We start from the raw sequence: 18,801 nt of genomic DNA on the forward strand, positions 1-18,801 counted from the left end.
AAATAAAAATAAATAAAAGGATTCCTTCTGGGACAGGCAGACTTGTTGTACAGATACTGAGCCCCAGTGACACTCTGGTGGCAATGAAACAATGTTTTTGCTCATTTTTATTTTAATGAGAGGGATGCAGAGAGAAAGGTAGACCAGACCACTGCTCAGCTCTGGCGGTACTGGGGATTGTACCTGGGACCAAAGTGGGACAAAAGCCTCAAGCACGAAAGTCTTCTCCATAACCGTCATGCTGTCACAGAAGCCCTCTGTTGTATGCTTTACATTGGGTAGTTCTCCCCCGCCAAGAGAATTGGATCAGTCCAGTTAGCCCGGCTTGCTCAGTCGGTAGAGCATGAGACTCTTAATCTCAGGGTCGTGGGTTCATGCCCCACGTTGGGCGCCATTTATTGTTAAAATTCGGAAGCTCTAGCTGGGCGGGCTAGCTTCACGGGCGGGTAGCAGAGATGACCAGAGACATACGGCTGGGCAGGGAAGCTGTATTTCTTTATTCAGGAACAACGATTAATAAACTAAACCAAACTAATCACCAAACAGAACTCTGCTGTCTCTTTGCAGCGGCGCAAGCACTCTCTCTTACTCTCGAACTCTGCAACTGTCTGAACTCAGGAACCCTCTAACTCTGGCCGGGTTCCTTCGGGGCGGGGCCAAGCAGGCCCGCGAAACTAACTGGACTGATCCAATTCTCTTGGCGGGGGAGAACTACCCAATGTAAAGCATACAACAGCCCTCCCTTCTGATTTTGTTCTCTGCGATTCATTGCCCATATTACATGATGACTAGTACTGCACCACGTGTCTAATTCTGCCTCAGCTGCTTTCACTGTAATGCCGATCATTCAATTATTTTAGGAAGAAATTAGATCCCAAATCTTATTCTGTCCTCATTTTCTTCTGCTGCTTTATGGTTATTATAGTTTGATTCAGTTGAACACTCTTTCTTCTAGAAAGTGTTCTTTTTCTTTCACCCTAGATTTCTTTTTGCATACTCACTCAGTACAGTTCTTTTCCCTCATCAAAGTTCAGTGGTGGACCTTCTATCACTTTTTCTTGGTAGGATCCATTGGTAGACTGATTATGAGGCCATCTCTTGAGCGATCTAGGAACAACTACATTTTTTTTTTTTTGTGGAAGGACAATTTGTAATCCATGAATCTTCTCAAGATAATTTTATCTCTTATGAATGAGTGACAAGTTTGACTTTCAATTCTTTCTTTCCCCTAACTCCTTAATTTTTTTCTTCATGAGTGATTTCACAGTGGTTTACAGAATTGTGAGATTGTGGGAGTATATTTTTACATCCACCAGGGTGTGTTTCTACCCACCACAGCAGTATCAGGCTGTTATCAGAGACTTCTCTGTAGAAACTCTCGAGGCCAGGTGAGAAGGGAAGGACCTAGTCAAACTGCTGAAAGACAAGAATTGCAAGACGTGAGTACTTCATCTTGAAAAATAAGTGGTCACTTTCAATTTTCATCTACATCACTTGTGATTTAGGGTTTAAACCCCAAATATCTATTTCCTTCACATCAGTTCGTTCAAGTTTTCTCTGTCTCCATCTTCTAACCTCTCTCATCTTCTTGAATATCAAATGCCCATCAAGGTCTAGGAAAAAAGAGAGAATTTTGATCAGGGGAAGAATATGATGGACAACAGTATTTCAGGCCTGTAGACTGTAACTGGACTGGGAAGGACTTCGTGTGCAGGTCACGTGTTGCCCTTGATTTGAGAATCTGGGAGGCAGTTGTAGATTCTGGATGATTATACTTTGGCAGAAAAGTGATTTTCAGTTTCAGTTGCATCCAAGGTCTCATGTGCATTGAATACTTCTGGTTGACCCAAATTTATAGCAAACTGTGATGCATTGGTGTTGTGTGGGTTGGAAATTTTCTTATACCTCTCTCAACTTTTCTCAGACTCACTGAGTAACCAGAGATTATCAAGAGAAGAAGATGAATTATTATGTACTTGGGGGGTATCTCCATATAGAATGGGGATTATACTTTCCACTGGGTGAAACAAGGGTATTTGAGCCAATGGCATGGCACAGAGTCCTAGAGCTTTGAGGAGGGTGGAGAGATTCACAGGGAGGAGAAAAGAAGTCTTTTGCAATTCCTTTGGGTTCCTTAAGGCTGGACAAATAATCAAACAGGTTCATAACAGAATAAAAAGAAAATATAAATTAATTAACAGCATATATATGTACCTCCTGCACACATGAAAGAGACCCAGAAAAATTTAAATGACTCTCACTGTATGATCTCTGATCTCATTCTAAAATAGCTTTCTTTTTTCTTTTTTTAAGGTCTTTTTTATATTTATTTATTTCCCTTTTATTGTCCTCTTTTTATTGTTGTTGTAGTTATTATTGTTGTTGTTAGATAGGACAGAGAGGAGTGGAGAGAGGGGGGAGGGAAAGATAGACACCTGCAGACTTGCTTCACCTTTTGTGAAGCAACTCCTGTGCTGGTGGGGAGCCGGGGCTTGAACCGGGATCCTTATGCCAGTCCTTGCGCTTGTGCTTGCTTAACCCGCTGTGCTACCGCCTGACTCTCAAGGTGTTTTTAAAAAATATTTATTTTTCCCTTTTGTTGCCCTTGTTGTTTTTTACTGTTGTAGTTATTACTGTTGTTGTTATTGATGTCATTGTTGTTAGATAGGACAGAGAGAAATGGAGAGAGCAGGGGAAGACAGGGAGAGAGAAAGACACCTGTAGACCTGTTTCACTGTGAAGTGACTCCCCTGCAGGTGGGGATCCGGCTCGAACTGGAATCCTTATGCGGGTCCTTGTGCTTTGCGCCAAGTGTGCTTAACCTGCTGCGCTACCACCGGACTCCCCTAAAATAGCTTTCTAACACTAGAGACTTTGTAGGCAAAAGAAGAGGTCAGCTAACATCATATAAGTCTCTCTCCCACCCTTTTTTTTTTTGCTCCTAGCGTTATTACTGGGGCTTAGTGCCAGCACTATAAATTCACCACTCCCGGTGGCTTTTTTCTTCTTCTTCTTTATTTATTCTAATTATACTTGATAGGACAGGGAGAAACTGAGAGAGGAGGGAAAATAGAGGGTGAACGCAAAAGATAAGACACCTGCAGCCTTGCTGCATGCCTAGGACCCAATTTCTTGTGCACGGTAGGATGGCAGTCAAGCGGGTGTGCCACCACACGGCCCCAGGAGTTTGTCTTTCTTCAGGAAGTAAGATGTAAGGCAGCTCCAGGTCTTGGTTCTGTTCCTCTGTGTCTTGCAAGGTTGGGTCAAATGATTCTGGAGAATTGCTTTACTGTTATTCTCTCCACAGACCAGATCCTCTCAAGGAGAAGAAGCCTTTCCTTCAAAGTTAATCTTCAGTTTGCCTCAAGGGTCCCTTCCATGAAATCAGTTCTTTTAAGCATTGCCAAAGAGATTGCTCGAGTAAAACTTGTTCTCCTGTTGTATTTATGAAAAATACAACAGACTGTCTCTCAATTCTGTCAAACAGAAAGAAACTAGGAGACAAACAGATGCTCTGTAATGATATGTTTGCCTTGCCACATAGGAAGTTTTTTCTAGTAGGTTATTTTGTAGCTAACTCTAAATCCCGGTAGTAGCCCAAGTTTTATCCTTCTAGCTAGTTAAAATTGTAAAGTTTCTCTTGAATCCGGATGACCACAAGTGACCTTAGTTTAAAATGATACACTTGCCAAAAATGCACACATTTTGGCGGAGGCCTGTTCAGAGAATCTTGAGGATAACTGATCTGAACATCTTCACTGGGAGAAAGGGATGGATTTAGAGAAGTTGAAGACCGGATGTCGGACCAGGCGGTTAAGCGCAGGTAGTACAAAGTACAAGGACACTTGCAAGGATCTGTGTTCAAACCCGACTCCTCACCTGCAGGGATGCCTCCACAAGGGTGAGGCAGGTCTGCAGGTGTCTATCTTTCTTTCTCCCTCTCTATCTCCTTCTCTCCTCTCAATTTCTCTCTTTCCTATCCAATAAACAGGAAAAAAAAAAAAAGCCGCCAGAAGCAGTGGATTCCTAGTGCAAGCACCGAGCTCCAGCAATAACCCTTGGAGGCAAAACCACCAACAAACAAACGAACAAAAAAAAAAAAAGAAAAAAGAAACTTAAGACCAACATAATAATGAAAGAAATTAAAGGTCTTGAACAGAGAAAATGTAGTAAAAGCTATTAGAAAAAAGATGAATTGTGTGTTTTTTTTTTTAATGGAAGGACTAAGGGTCAGAGATGGTTTTGATAAGCTGGTTAAAGGGGTGAATTCTTAAGTTTGGGAGATGGGGGTGATCTTTGAAAGATAGTAAGATGACATTTTGAAAGGAACTGATGTCACTTCCAAAACTTATTCAGCTTGGTGACAGGAAACCATTTAAGGGAAATGTCCACTCTGCATTTGGTCTTCACAGGACTTGTGTGAAAGCATAGATCTGAGTAAAGAAATTTGCAAGTCATAATTGCCTTTTCAGTTTTGACTGCTTTTTCCCCACTCCTCATGATTCATTCTTTTGTACTTTAATGCTGTCATGTTATTTATGGAAATAGTAAACCTCATTTATCTTGAAGATAGCTTTCTGTTAAGCGGCTGTGAGATCGCCAAACTTATATTTCTGGGTGACAAATAAATGATTATAAGGCTACAGCTTGTCACAGTTTCATAACTTTGGACAAATTTATCTATGACTGTGAGCTAAGTACATTAAGGTTAACGCATCACAGGTAAAATAGCATAGCAGCACCGTCAGCTGCAAGACACTGGGTTTGTGATCCTCTAGCAAGAGTGCAATCAGCAATTTTCTTTCTAGATGTCTGAAAGGACGTTTATTTGCAGTTAACCTGTTGTCAGAATTCTTATTGGAAAGGGATCATAATTATGAAGCAGATAGAGCAATAATAAATCTTTGCTCTTTTCTTTGCAATACGCATATTGTAGATTACACAGCTTTGGTGGTTGGAGAGTTGTGGGATAGGGAGAACAGTAAGAATTCAGGAGAGGTCTTAAGAAAATAGTGTCCAAGCCTTTTAGGCAACAGTTTCCAGGTTCAATACCTGGCGCCACCGACAGCTAGAACAGAACAATGTTCTGGTAAACAGCAACAACAACAAATAAACAAACAAACAAAAATCAGCTATAAGCTAAAACCAAAGCAAAATAAAACAAATGAACAAATAAACAAAAAATCAAATAAAAAACCCAGGTCTTAGGAAAAAAAAAAGGAGGAAAGACCTGACTTATTGTTACAGAAAACTTTTCCTACTCCGCTGTTGTATGCTTTACATTGGGTAGTTCTTCCCCGCCAAGAAAATTGCATCAGTCCTGTTAATTTCGCGGGCCTGCTTAACCCCGCCCCAAGGAACCCCGAGAGAGGGTTCCTGAGTCCGAGAGTTCCTGAGTTCCGGAGTTCGAGAGTTTCAGAGTTACAGAGTAAGAGAGAGTTCCACAGTGGAAGAGTTTCAGAGGGTTCCCCAGTACGAGAGTTCCAGAGTTCCAGAGTTGGAGAGTTCCCGAGTTACAGAGTAAGAGGGAGTGCTTGTGCCGCCGCAAAGAGACAGCAGAGTTCTGTTTGGTGATTAGTTTGTCTTAGTTTGTGAATCGTTGTTCCTGAATAAAGAAATACAGCTTCCCTGCCCAGCCGTTGTCTCCGCGTCTCTGTTAACCGCCTGTGAAGCTAGACCCGCCCGGCAAGAGCCTCCGAAAATTTAACAACACTCCGCTGGACTTTTTAGGAAGCAGAAACTTTTCAGACATGTTTTTAAAAATTTATTTTGTATTTAAGAAAGGATAAATTAACAAAACCATAGGCTTCCCCAGAGACTTTTCAGACATTTGAGCTATAGCAGTTTAGGTTCCGACTGCTAGAGTCATCCTATCTGGTATCTGCTGTTCTGTATTTTGATTTACTTATTTTGCCTCCATGGTTATCACTGGGGCTCAATGCTTGCACTACAAATCCACTGTTCCTGGCAGCCATTCCCCCCCTATTTTTTTTTTTTCATAGGACAGAGGGATTGAGAGAGGCAGGGAGATAGGGAGAGAGGAAGACACTTGATACTGCTTCACAGTTTGTGAAGCTCCCCTCATGCAGGTGGGAAACAGGGGCCTGAACCTGGATCCTTGGACCTGGTTCCTTGCTCGGGTCCTTGTGCTTAGTACTGTGTGCACTTAACCTGGTGCACCACCTCACAGCCCCACGCGCCCCTTCCCCCCCTTCTATATTTGACAAGGCGAAGAAGACTTCAGTGAGGCTGAGATTTCTACGGGGCTATCTTTATATTTATTTATTTATTTATTTTACCAGAGCACTGTTTAGCTCTAGCTTATGGTGGTGAGAGTCTCTTTGCATAACCATTATGCTGTCTACTTTCTCCTCCATCCCGGGGAGGGGGCTATCTTTAGTTGGAGGAATCATTCTGAAGGAGTGAGTGATCTGCAAATGGGGACTCCTGTTTAGCTGGCAGATAGATGGGGTTGTTGGAAAAGTTGTGATATATGTCTCACTGTTTTTATTTTGCCAGCAGGGTTATCACTGGGGCTCAGTGCTGCCACTACAAATCCACTGCTTCTGGTGGCCATTTTTTTTTTTTTTGGTTCCGTTTTATTGGATAGGACAGAGAGAAATTGAGTTAGAGAGGGAGAAAGATAGATACCTGCAGACCCTTTCACTGCTTATCAAGCCTCCCCTCTGCAGGTGGGGAGCCAGGGGTTCGAACCCAGATCCTTGCTTGAGTTATTGTGCTTAGTACTATATGTGCTTAATTGGGCATGCCACAGCCCAGCCCCTTTTCACTGTTTTTGTATGCAAAAAAAAAAAACCTTGTCTTTTTTGAGAACCCAGTAGTAATAATACTATCTAGCCTTTATGATCCCTAGAAACTAGCAATATTTAGTCTTTGTTGTTCTCTGTAGATGAGTAAACCAATCTCTGTCCTTAAAATCCATCCCCTTAGGAGTCGGGCGGTAGTGCCCTGGGTTAAGTGCACGTGGCACAAAGCACAAGGACCGGCATAAGGATCCTGGTTCAAGCCCCCGGCTCCCCACCTGCAGGGGAGTCGCTTCACAAAAGGTGAAGCAGGTCTGCAGGTGTCTGTCTTTCTCTCCCCCTCTCTGTCTTCCCCTCCTCTCTCCATTTCTCTCTGTTCTGTCTAACAACAACGACATCAATAACAACAACAATAAAAAGGGCAACAAAGGGGAAAATAAGTAAATATTAAAAAAATAATAAAAATCCATCCCCTTAATTTCTAGCGACATATACCTTTGCTAGCTACATATAACTAAGGCTAATAACAGCAGAAAGTGCTCAGACAACAGGAACAAAGAATGTGTTTTCAAAGGACAGAGAAAGCTGTGAGCAAGCCAAACTTTTAAGATTAGTCTCTCGTTAGGTTACAGTATGATACCTGTAAACGTTGGACTTGTGAAGTTCAGAGCACTAAAGAAACTATAGAACTAAGATAAGGATCGGAGACTGAGCCTTATCTCCGAGACCTTGTAAGAATTTATCTGTCGCCCGATAAAAGTGTGCATTGTTCCTGCCTCTCCGTTTCTACTCTGCCAGAGACAGATAATCCGGAGCACATGTGCACCACTAGGCTCTGAAGTGCAACTCCCCAGTTTCTTCGGCTGGTGGTAACTGTCTTCTTGAATCTTTGCTAAATTGCCTGTTGACTCAGTGGTCCACTTTGCCATGTTCTCAACTACTTTCTTCATATTGACAGGCAAGAAAGGAAAATTCCCTTCTATCCCCCTGGACTTTTCTCAGACTGGTCCATTAATCAGATTAACATCACACAGATTAGTAAGGGAAGAATGAATTGTGTAGACATCAATTTACATGAAATGAACATTCTGAAGCCTGTTGGGGGAAACATCACTGTATATGTTCTGAGCTAAACAATAAGATAAGAGGGTTGGGCACATAGCTCAGCATGCTAGGGCACAGGGATTTCTTTCATGCCTGGTGCCCAAGTGCCACTGTGAAGTAGGGCTAAGCAGTACTCTGGCATCACTCTCTCACTCATACAAATAAATATGTTTTAAATATTTTATTTATTTTGGGTAGAAAGAGAGACAAATTGAGGAGAATGGAAGAGATGGGGAGAGACAGAGACACCCGTAGCACTGTTTTACTGTTCATGAAGCTTTCCTTCTGAAGGTGGGGATCAGGGGCTTGAACTTGGGTCCTTGCACACTGTAATGTATGCACTTTACCAGACGCACCAACATCTGGCTCCCCCTAACAATAAATATTAAGGAACAGAAATGGCAAAAAATCAGAAAGCTATCAGGGGAGGGGGTGGGATACGGAGTTCTGGTGGTAGGAGTTGTGTGGAGTTGTACCCCTCTTATTCTATGGTTTTGTCAGTGTTACCTTTTTATAAATAAATAAATAATAATAATAATAATAAAAAGAAACAGAAATGGATAAAGCCCTGGAACTTCAAGGAAAGAGGATGGGGGACCCTAACAAGATGAGCAGAGGCTGTTGAAGTAACCAGTTGCTCTGCAATGACCTGTTTTCCATGGTGTGTGTGTGTATAGATATATTTTTCTGACAGAAAGGGTATTTCTAATTTGAATAAGTTTATATGCTTCTAGGTAGTTAAGGAAGTGGGAGAATTTGAACCTGTAAGGCCCAAGGTATGTCGATTATTTTGAAATACAAAATAATCGACATACCTAGAGGTGCATGTATGCTTTCAAATTGGCACTAAGAAAGGTTCCTGTGATTTGGGCATCCAGTCAGTGCCGTTTTGTTATGCAACCTCTGTAAAGTTCTGTGATGAAGAGGGAAAGGGCTTGGGAATAACAGCGCGCTAAGACTGAGCGGTAGTAAAAGTGAGGAGGGTTGCACCCAGCGCCTAGATCACTACTGTTCTTAGAATGTGTTGGAGATTTGTCCGTATTTGTAACAGACATCGTCTATTGGCAGGAAAAGAGGCTCTGTAGGGAGCCTTCTTTGGTATTAAAATGAGAGAAAGAGTTTATAAGGGAAGAGAGGTTCTTGGTGAGTATCAGAATAGATTTTTTTTTTATAGTTTGTGTAACATCTTACCTAAAAGGAGACATAAAGTCCATGAAATTCTTACCAAAATCCCTATGAATTTCTTTAAGAAAAAGAACAAACGCTACAGAAAGTCATTTGTATGCCTGAGGCTCCAGAGATCCCAGACTCAGTCCCTAGCACTACTCCAAGCCAGGACTGAATGCCATTCTGGTTCCTCTCTTTTCTCTCGTTTTGTTTTTTTCTTTTCTAAAATAAAGGAAAGAAAGAGAAGCCCATTACAAAATGAGATCTGAACAGATATTTCGTTAAGGAAGATGTACAGATGACCCACAGACACATGGAAAATGCTAACTATTGCTTATTATCAGATAAATGCAAATAAAAACAACAGTGGGATACCTCTTCCCAACTGACAGAATGACCTCCAGCAACAAGTGCCCATGGGGATGTTGATACGTCTGTAAATTGCTCTCGATCCTGTAAAAATGGTCTGAAGAGATTTCAAAATAGTGAAGATGAACCTTAGCATATAATCCTACGGTTCCTTTCATAGGTATCTAGGAGATACCCAGAGAGCAAGAGCACTTATCTAAAAAGATATGTCCACTCATGTTCATCACAGTCATATATGTATAGACGGAGAAACAAAGTGCCCCATGTGGCGAAGGCAGGTGTTGTACACACACACACACACACACACACACACACACACACACACACACACACACACGTCTACTCAGCTGTAAGGATGAAGACCTGTCTTTTGCTACAACTGTGGATGGCAGTGGAGGGAGGGGATCATGCTGAGTGCAGCAAGCCATAAGGAGAAAGACAAATACCAGATGATGGCACTCATCTGTAGGATTTAAGAAACCAAGCAAGGGAAAAGATAGGATGAAACATGAATAGGCCCTTGTCCTATGTCAGCGGATCTAAAGATGCTGATGGTGAAGAGGAGAGCAACTTCACATGAGGTTGAGCACCCAGGTGTCCAACGACAGACAAGTGGTTGAGTAAGTTGTGGTCTCTATACATAATGGATACTACTCAGCTATTAAAAACGGTGACTTAGGGGGTCAGGCGGTAGTGCAGTGGGTTAAGCACACGTGGCGCAAAGCGCAAGGACTGGTGTAAGGATCCCGGTTCGAGCCCCTGGCTCCCCACCTTCAGGGGAGTCGCTTCACAGGCAGTGAAGCAGGTCTGCAGGTGTCTGTCTTTCTCTCCCCGTCTCTGTCTTCCCCTCCACTCTCCATTTCTCTCTGTCCTATCCAACAATGAACGACATCAACAACAACAATAATAATCACAACAAGGCTACAACAACAAGGGCAACAAAAGGGAGAAAAAAAAAGGCCTCCAGGAGCAGTGGATTCATAGTGCAGGCACTGAGCCCCAGCAATAACCCTGGAGGCAAAAAAAAAAATGGTGACTTCACCTTCTTCACTTCATCTTGGATGGAGCTTGAAGGAATCATGTTAAGTGAGATAAGTCAGAAAGAGAAGGATGAATATGGAATGATCTCACTCATAGGCAGAAGGTCTTAACCTCACCAATGTATATGTATTTCTAAATTATCAGCCCCCAAAATAGCTCATTTGGATAGTGTGCTGCTTTGCCATGTATTCTGATATTGTAAACTGACATTCGATAAAAAAATGAGAACAAATAAAACTGGCCGGTTTACTATTACTTGAAAAATTGCAAAGTATTGTTTTTTAAATTCAATGTTATTTCGTATCAGATGATTTATTTATTGATGAGAGAGAGGAGGAGAGAGAAGCAGATTTTCACTCTGGCGTACATGGTGTCCAGTCTGGCATTTAATCCTCTGTTCCAGCTCCCACGCTGAGAATATTGTTTTCTCAGAGGCAGTGCTCTGGCAGGTGCTAGGAAGTCACAGTCAATGTGAGCTTTTCACAACCTGGCCTTGGATGTAATCTTTTCTTAAACTACAGAGGTTCTATTATAGTCATAGGGTTCCTACTTCCCTCTAGTGGTAAACTTGATAATCTTAAATTCTGGTTGGACAAAGTCAGAAGTATAAAACTCAAATTTTTGGTAATCTCCATGATAAGTTTTAATATATATATATTTAAATATTTATTTATTCCATTTTGTTGCCCTTGTTGTTTTATTGTTGTAGTTATTCTTGATGTCATTGTTGTCAGGTAGGACAGAGAGAAATGGAGAGAGGAGGGGAAGACAGAGAGGGCAAGAGAAAGACACCTGTAGACCTGCTTCACTGCTTGTGGCACCTACAGGTGGGGAGCCAGAGGCTCGAACCGGGATCCTTATGCCGTTCCTTGCTTTGTACCACCTGCGCTTAACCCGCTACGCTACCGCCCGACTCCCCATAAATTTTAATATTTTAATACGGATACTGAAAGAACACTGTGACTGACTTTCAACTATATCTCTTTGGATTGGAACTAATTTTAAAATAGAGCTGTGTTTTAGAGTGCTAAGTATCTGTAATTTTATTTAAAAAGTTATAATGAGGGAACCAGATGATGGGGCACCTGGCTAAGTGCACATAGTAGGAAGCACAAAGACCCTCGTGAGGATCCTGGTTGGAGTCTCCAGCTCTCCACCTGTGTGTGTGTGGGGGGTTGCTTCACAAGTTGTGAAGCAGGCCTTCAGGTGTCTGTTGTTTTCTCCCCCTCTTTTTCTCCCCCTCCTCTTGCAATTTCTGTTTGTCTTGTCCAATAAAACGGAAAAGAAAAAATGGCCTCCAGGAGTAGTGGATTCCTAGTGCAGGCACTGAATCCCAGCAATAAACCCTGGAGGAAAACAAACAAACAAACAAACCTGTAATGACCAATATAATATCGAAGGCAGGTTTACTTTGTTGCTGTACACTAAAAACCTCATTGGCCATTTGATTTTAATAAAGGAATTGAAGTTGGATCTTGCAAGTACTTGATTAGGTCTGTAGAAGCAAGTGTGTATTCTATATAAGCTTTAAATCTAAAAAGCTTTATGAGGACAGGAGTGAAAGAGTCCTCTAGAGTATTTTGTGTCATTCCTTCACAGATAAAAATTTTATTCCCAGTAGAGAAAAATGACTGTATTTTCAGCTCTATATTAGCATTATTATTTGACTTTGGTCAAAAAGTGCTCAACATTTAATACATACATACACATACATGTATACATATGATGCTGTCTCTGTGTATTCTTAGTATTCTTAGAGTTGAAATCATTTACCAGAATTTGAGACTCCCTTTTTATTGTTATTGTTGGAAATACTGGCTGATATGCATATGATGAGATACTAAGTCTTTAATATATTCTAGCATTTGTGCTGAGACTCAGAGTCATCTCTTTAGTGATTGATTTAGTAATGATCAACAAGACCATAGGATAAGAGGGGTACAATTCCACACAATTCCCACCACCAAAGTTCAGCATCCCACCCCCTCTATTGAAGCTTCCCTACTCTTTATCCCTCTGTGAGCATAGATCCAGGGTCATTATGGGGGGCTGAAGGTGGAAGATCTGGCTTCTGTGATTGCTTCTCTGCTGGACATGGGCATTAGCAAGACCCAGAGTTTTGTTCCATTGAGATCTAGAGGGGAAGACAGATAAAGAAAGGAAGTCATTAATAAAAATAAAATAAAAATAAAACAGCAACAGCAATAAAAAAGAGATAAAGGCAACCAAATCTATGTGAGATCTATGAGTCCTCTCAGATGTACTAAAGGGGAAAAGCAGAACTCAAGAGGCAGAAATCTACTAAGTATTATTTCTATTTAGAGATGGATAAGTAAAACACAAAAAGAAATAAAAAGGCAGAAATTCACACCAAGATCCTGTATTATGGAAGCAATCTGTTATCTTTTTGTTATACTCTTGTTGGCTATGAAGACTGTTGCTCTATTTTTCTAAATAGAAGTTTACTAAGTGATAGTGAAATTGCAATTAGCTCTGGTCTGTTGCAGCAGATCCAGGATTCTGAAGGAGGCCAAAAGGGTTTTGAGAGAGGCTGAGTGTTGACTCACATGTTACAGTGCGCAAGAACTCAGGTTTCTGAGCCCTCAGTCCCCACCCGCAGCGGGAAAGCTTTGTGAGTGGTGAAGCAGGGCTGCAGGTGTCTTTCTCCCTCTCCATCTCCCCCTCCCCTCTTGATTTCTGGCTGTCTTTATCCAATAAGTAAATAAATAAAGATAAAAAAATAAAACAAAAAAGAGTCTTGAGAACCGAGTGTCCTATGGTGGGGAAGATGATAAGCTGGTGGAAGGTGTGGTATATTGATGCTGGTCACGGGGAGATAAGGACCTGTGCACGTGTGATAGCAACACTCTTGTCAATAATTATGTTCTAATCATGTTCCCGACGTGATGGAGAGAAAGTTCATGGAGTGCTGAAGCTACCTGTCTGTTGTTGCTCACCTAGCTCCACCTGATCCACTGGAACTCCACCCTGTTTGCCAGTATTGACGAAGCTGTGGGGAAGCCTCATGGCATCACTATCATAGCGTTGTTTGTTCAGGTAAGCTGTGAGCCACCACGATGCTTGTGTGGTCCATAGTTGGTGACTTCTAATTCATATTTTCAGAATGCTCTTGATTCCCTCTCAGTGTGATCACTAAGATGTGGCATTAGACACACATACGCAGAGAACCAGGATGATTTGAAAACAAGTTCGTTTACTTATTAGGATTTCCCTTCAGAGTTGCATTCAGGGTCTTTGGAAAAAATGGTTCACAGAATGATTCTTGAAGGCAGGGTTCATTTTTAATGAATAAGAGTTTCAGAAAACGTTTGTGGACCCTAGCTTACTAAAAGAAAAATCAGTAATGTAATTATATAGTAGATTCCTTTAGCTCTTAGTTATTAAGAATATTTTTTGTTCCAAAGATGGTTTGGGTTGATTTTAGGAAACATTGGTAAGTAAGACTGGCAATAGCCTTGGTGGATACAGCTAGTATAAAATTGAGATATAAATTCTGTTGGGCAAAGAATATTACATAACTTCAGTGAAGCCAAATGAAGGGACCATGTATTCTTAAAAGAAATCCTGAGGTGGATTTTTTTAATGGTATCATATCAGCTACTTGGTGTGAGAAGAAACTTAAGAGTTGGAAAATACTGTTGAGGGCAGAGAGATATCTCAGAAATAGAGCCCAGGACTTGCATGTATGAAGCCCTAGGTGTGATCACCAGCACCTTATTTGCCAGAGCTGAGCAATGCTCTGATCTTGATTCCTGCCTCTCTTTCTTTCTCTCTCTGCCTCCCTCTCTCTTTCTTCAGGAACGTACTACCATAGAAATAATATATAGAGAAAACAGTTTAAAAACATAAAGAAAGGGACCCTGGACATTTTGGGTTTACCGCTTCCTCATTACACAGGGATTTCATAATATCAATCAAGGCCAGAAACTCACTCTGAATGTGTGTAAGTTCTAGGCTATTTCTTGAGTAACCTATTGCTACTGAGAAATGCTAGCATAGTAGGCTTGAGTGACTTATTTTTTAAATTATTATTATTATATTTATTTGTTAGGTAGAGACAGCCAGGAATTGAAAGAGAAGGGGGTGATAGAGAGAGACAGAGAGATACCTGCAGCCCTGCTTTACCACTCGTGAAGTTTTCCCCCTGCAGGTAGGGACCAGGGGATTGAACCTGGGTCCTTATGCACTGTGATGTGAGGGCTTAACCAGGTGTGCCACCACCTGGCCCCGAGTGACTTAATTTTTTAAAGAGTTGGTAATGGGTCTTTTGACACTTGCTATTTTGAGGTAGCATGTATTCTAACAGTATTATTGATTATGATCCATTTGTGTTATGATTACTTTTAAGGTATTTCATGATTGATGTTAGGAATTAGCAGTGTGACGTTAGCCTTTGATATCCTTGCACAAATGAGACCCTGGATTCAATTCTTTGCACCTGTATACACATATACAGAGAATAAAAAAAAAAGCTAGTTGGTCATATGTCTCCTGGTGGACTCTTGGTACCAGGTGCTGGAAGTGCAGAGTATCTTCTGTTTTTTAATTTAATTAAATTATTATTATTATTATTATTTTTTGGTGGGTGTAACCTCTTACAGAAAGTTGACAAAGGAAGAAAAGATAGGACAATAGCAAGAGGATGTGCAAGATATAAGACTTTGCCTATAATGTAAAGACTCTTTACAGGTCGGAGTTAGTAGTGATTGCCACTAAATGGGTCAACTATTTATTTGATTCTGGATGGACTTTTTTTTTTTTTACACGAGAGCACTGTTTAGCTCTGGCTTATAGTGGTATGGAGACTTGAACCTGGGGCTTTGGAGCCTCAGGCATGAGAATCTCTTTGCGTAACCATTATGCTCTCTAACCCCCCTCTCTGGATGGCTTTTGCGGTGGGTGGTATAATGGAATGGCAAAGAATAGTACACATTTGTATCCTCCCTGACTGAGTCCTGTTTTTCTGCACAATCACGTTTATCTTCCTTATTGCATAGACTAGGGAGCTGACGGACAAAGAGGCTAAGTCAGCTTGCTCACAGCTGGAAAGATGAGTCAGAGTCAGAACCCCGCATCCAACACAAATGATTTTGCTCGTGAATCACTGCTTTAGTTAGGTGGCCTTGCTGCATTCAGACACGGCTCCTCATAGAGCCAGAATCTGACGGGAGGGATGAAATGAACACAGACCCCTGCTATAGGTGTAGGCATTCAGATGCCGTTTAATGACAAGAACCAGTGTAAACAGAGAGAGACCCCTTTCCCTGCATGATTCAGTGAAAGCACCTCCCTAAAGGCCAGGCTTTTGCACTTATGAGTGACTTTGTCTTAGTTATTTTATTTTTTTTACATGAGCACTAATCAGCTCTGGTTTATGATGATGCAAAAGATTGAACCTGAGACTTTGGAGCCTCGGACATGACCGTCTCTTTCCACAACCATTATGCTATCTACCCCTATGTCTTAGTTATTATTATTGTTTTTAGAAACTTCAGAGAATTCATTTTTTTGTTTTAAGAGCCTATCTTAATAATTACAAATACTTGGTAAATAGTTCAGGTCTTAAATACTTTGAGCTGTTTGACCTTAGATTATGTAATTTTTTTCCCGTTTCTCTTTGGTGCCCTTTCACCTGAGATATTTCACAATTGTTTTGCTTAGAAAGAAGCAAACAGAATTTTGACTTGTAGACAGCTATTCTGCCTAGCTCCTTGTAGGACAAATTCCAGAAACTTATACGGAAGAGAGACAGCAAATGATAACAATGATTGTTTACCTGCAGTAATACATGATCTCTGCTGTTTTCCCTACCTATTGCGGAGGAAATTTCCATTGAAGCTTGGTAGAAATGTAGGAGTCAGAGTTGCATTTATAATTTTTAAAATTAAAAGTTAAGAATGGTTACTATCACTTTTTTGAAAGTCTTAAACTCTGGTCATCTTCCCCTTATCATTTCTCCCTCACTGGGAGTCAGATCAAAATTATTTTGGGGATGCAGAAGGTGGGAATTCTGGCTTCTGTAATTGCTTCTTTGCTGGACAAGGGTGTTGGTAGATTGATCCGTATTTCCAGCCACCCTTTAGCTATTTTCTAAGAAGGATATTCAGATAGACTGTGTTCTCACTTCTGTTAGTTATTTTGAGTAAAATCCAAGTATTTATGTAACCCAGTGGAGCAAGTGTTGGACTTGGACGTACGGAGTCCCGAGTTCAGTCCTTGTCATCACGTGTGCCGGTGATGCTTTGGTGTGTTCTCTCTCTTTCTCTCTCTTTAATAAATTAAATAAATAGGGACTGGGCAGTGGCATGCCCAACAGAATGCACATGTTACCATGTGTAAAGACCTAGGTTCAAGTTCCCAGTCCTCACCTGCAGGAAAGAAGCTCCAGGAGCAGTGGGACGACATTGCATCTGTCTCTCCTCTCTCTTTCTCCCTTCCCCTACTTCTCCCTCTCAATCCAAAGAAAAAACACGTACTTGGATCTGTGGAGTTGCTATGCAGGCAAAACACACACACACACACACACACACACACACACACACACACACACACCCCACCCTCACCCCCCACAGATAAATAAAATAAACCTTTTAAAGAACTAAGTATTTGGGGCCAGGTGGTGGTGCACCTGGTTGAGCACACATGTTACAATGTGCAAGGACCCAGGTTCAAGCCCCCCGCCCTCACCTGCATGGGGAAAGCTTCACAAGTGGTGAAGCAAGGCTGCAGGTGTCTCTCTCCCTCTCTGTCTCTCCTCTTCTGCTAAATTTCTGGCTGTCTCTGACCAATAAATAAAATAAAAGACAATGAAAAAAGATTTTAAAAAATCTAAGTATTTAAAAGTTTGTGGTTATGGTTTATATATTTCAGATAGGAAAGGAACATGTAGGCCTGAAGGCTGTGACTGAAATCCTCCAGGATATCCAGTATAAGGTAAGTCATTGATTGGTAGGAAACACATTTACTGATGGTATGAAAGGTCCTAGGGCCTCCCTGGGACTTGATTTGCTGAAAGAACTCACAGAAAAAGTATTAGTTTTTTGGGGGCAGATATTTGCTACAATGATAAATGTAAGGAGAGTTTGAGAGATCATGTGTGAATTTTTCCTGTTTGTATTAAGAAAGTAATATTTTATGTCCAGTGGAGAAGCAATTACAGAAGCCAGACCTTCCACTTTCTGCACCTTATAATGATCTTGGGTCTATACTCCCAAAGGGTTAAAGAATAGGAAAGTTTCCAATGGAGGGGATGGGATGTGGAACTTTGATGGTGGGAATTATATGAAATTGTACCCCTCTGTTAAAGAATAGGAAAGCTATCAGGGGAGGGGATGGGATACAGAGTTCTGGTGGTGGGAATTGTATGGAGTTGCACCCCTCTTATCCTATGATTTTTTTGTCAGTGTTTCCTTTCTATAAAAAAAAGAAATTGTACCCCTCTTATCCCACAATATTGTCAATCATTATTAAACCACTAGTACAATTTTTAAAAAGTAATATTTTAAGAGATATTGAACTGTATGAGAGGTCTGTCTACCTCCAAGTCTGAGAAATTCAAATTCAGGTAGCAGAGTGTTTGTGAATGTGAATCACTTATCAAGGGCACAAATACTTTCCTTGAAATTTAAATCCACTATGAGAAAAGTTCTTCAAAAACGATACACTTTCTTTTGAGTGTCGAATCTCCTTCTCTGGGGAAGGAGAAGGAGAACATCTAGAAGTGATTGTACAAGGGAGTTACCAAATTCAATTGAAACTAATTGAAAAGTTGGGAGGTGGGTTGTAATGCCAAGAAGGTCAGGGGGAAAAGACCCAAGGAGCCGGAGTAAAGTAATTGAAAAGGAATTCACTGAGTCCGTTTGGCCGTTTTATATCAGGGCCCAGTTCTCACGTATGAATGTCCTGGTATGGGACAGGTTGACACTAGACATAGAACTGCAAAGTCTCACACCTGGAAATACAGGGACTTTTGAATTGTGGTAGCAAAGAAAATAAACTCTCAGAGCAGATTCTCGTCTTGCTGGAAGCAAACGCTGTTGCTGTTCTTACTTTACAAACTTAGGCAGGTTGGTTAGACTACTTAAAAATGACGTCAGCCTGGACTATTGATAAGATTTTTCTCTTCTAAAATTGAGAATTTTTATGGAGTTCATTACTTTCTTTTTTCAGGGAAAATCCAAAACAATACCCTGCTTTAATCCTAATACTTTGTTGCCAGGTAAGCAACATTCATTGCAGTGCATAAACTTAACTGAACATGATGGAGCTGTTTCCCTCAGAATAAGTACAGTTACTTATTATTAGTTAATAAGATTTACTACTTATATCCTCTGTA

General features: G+C 41.0%; 1 protein-coding gene across 1 annotated transcript in view; it reads left to right on the top strand.

Moving 5' to 3' along the window:
* CA8 (carbonic anhydrase 8) overlaps nt 1-18,801 on the top strand; it is a 125,130-nt gene that overhangs the window by 63,567 nt on the left and 42,762 nt on the right. Inside the window, exons 4-6 of the mRNA XM_007526728.3 lie at nt 13,407-13,502; nt 17,337-17,399; nt 18,636-18,684. Of these exons, the coding sequence (XP_007526790.1) occupies nt 13,407-13,502; nt 17,337-17,399; nt 18,636-18,684 (208 nt within the window). The remainder of the gene's footprint in view (nt 1-13,406; nt 13,503-17,336; nt 17,400-18,635; nt 18,685-18,801) is intronic.

The sequence above is a fragment of the Erinaceus europaeus genome, chromosome 1, assembly GCF_950295315.1.
Source record: "Erinaceus europaeus chromosome 1, mEriEur2.1, whole genome shotgun sequence".
Taxonomy (NCBI): Eukaryota; Metazoa; Chordata; class Mammalia; order Eulipotyphla; family Erinaceidae; genus Erinaceus; species Erinaceus europaeus.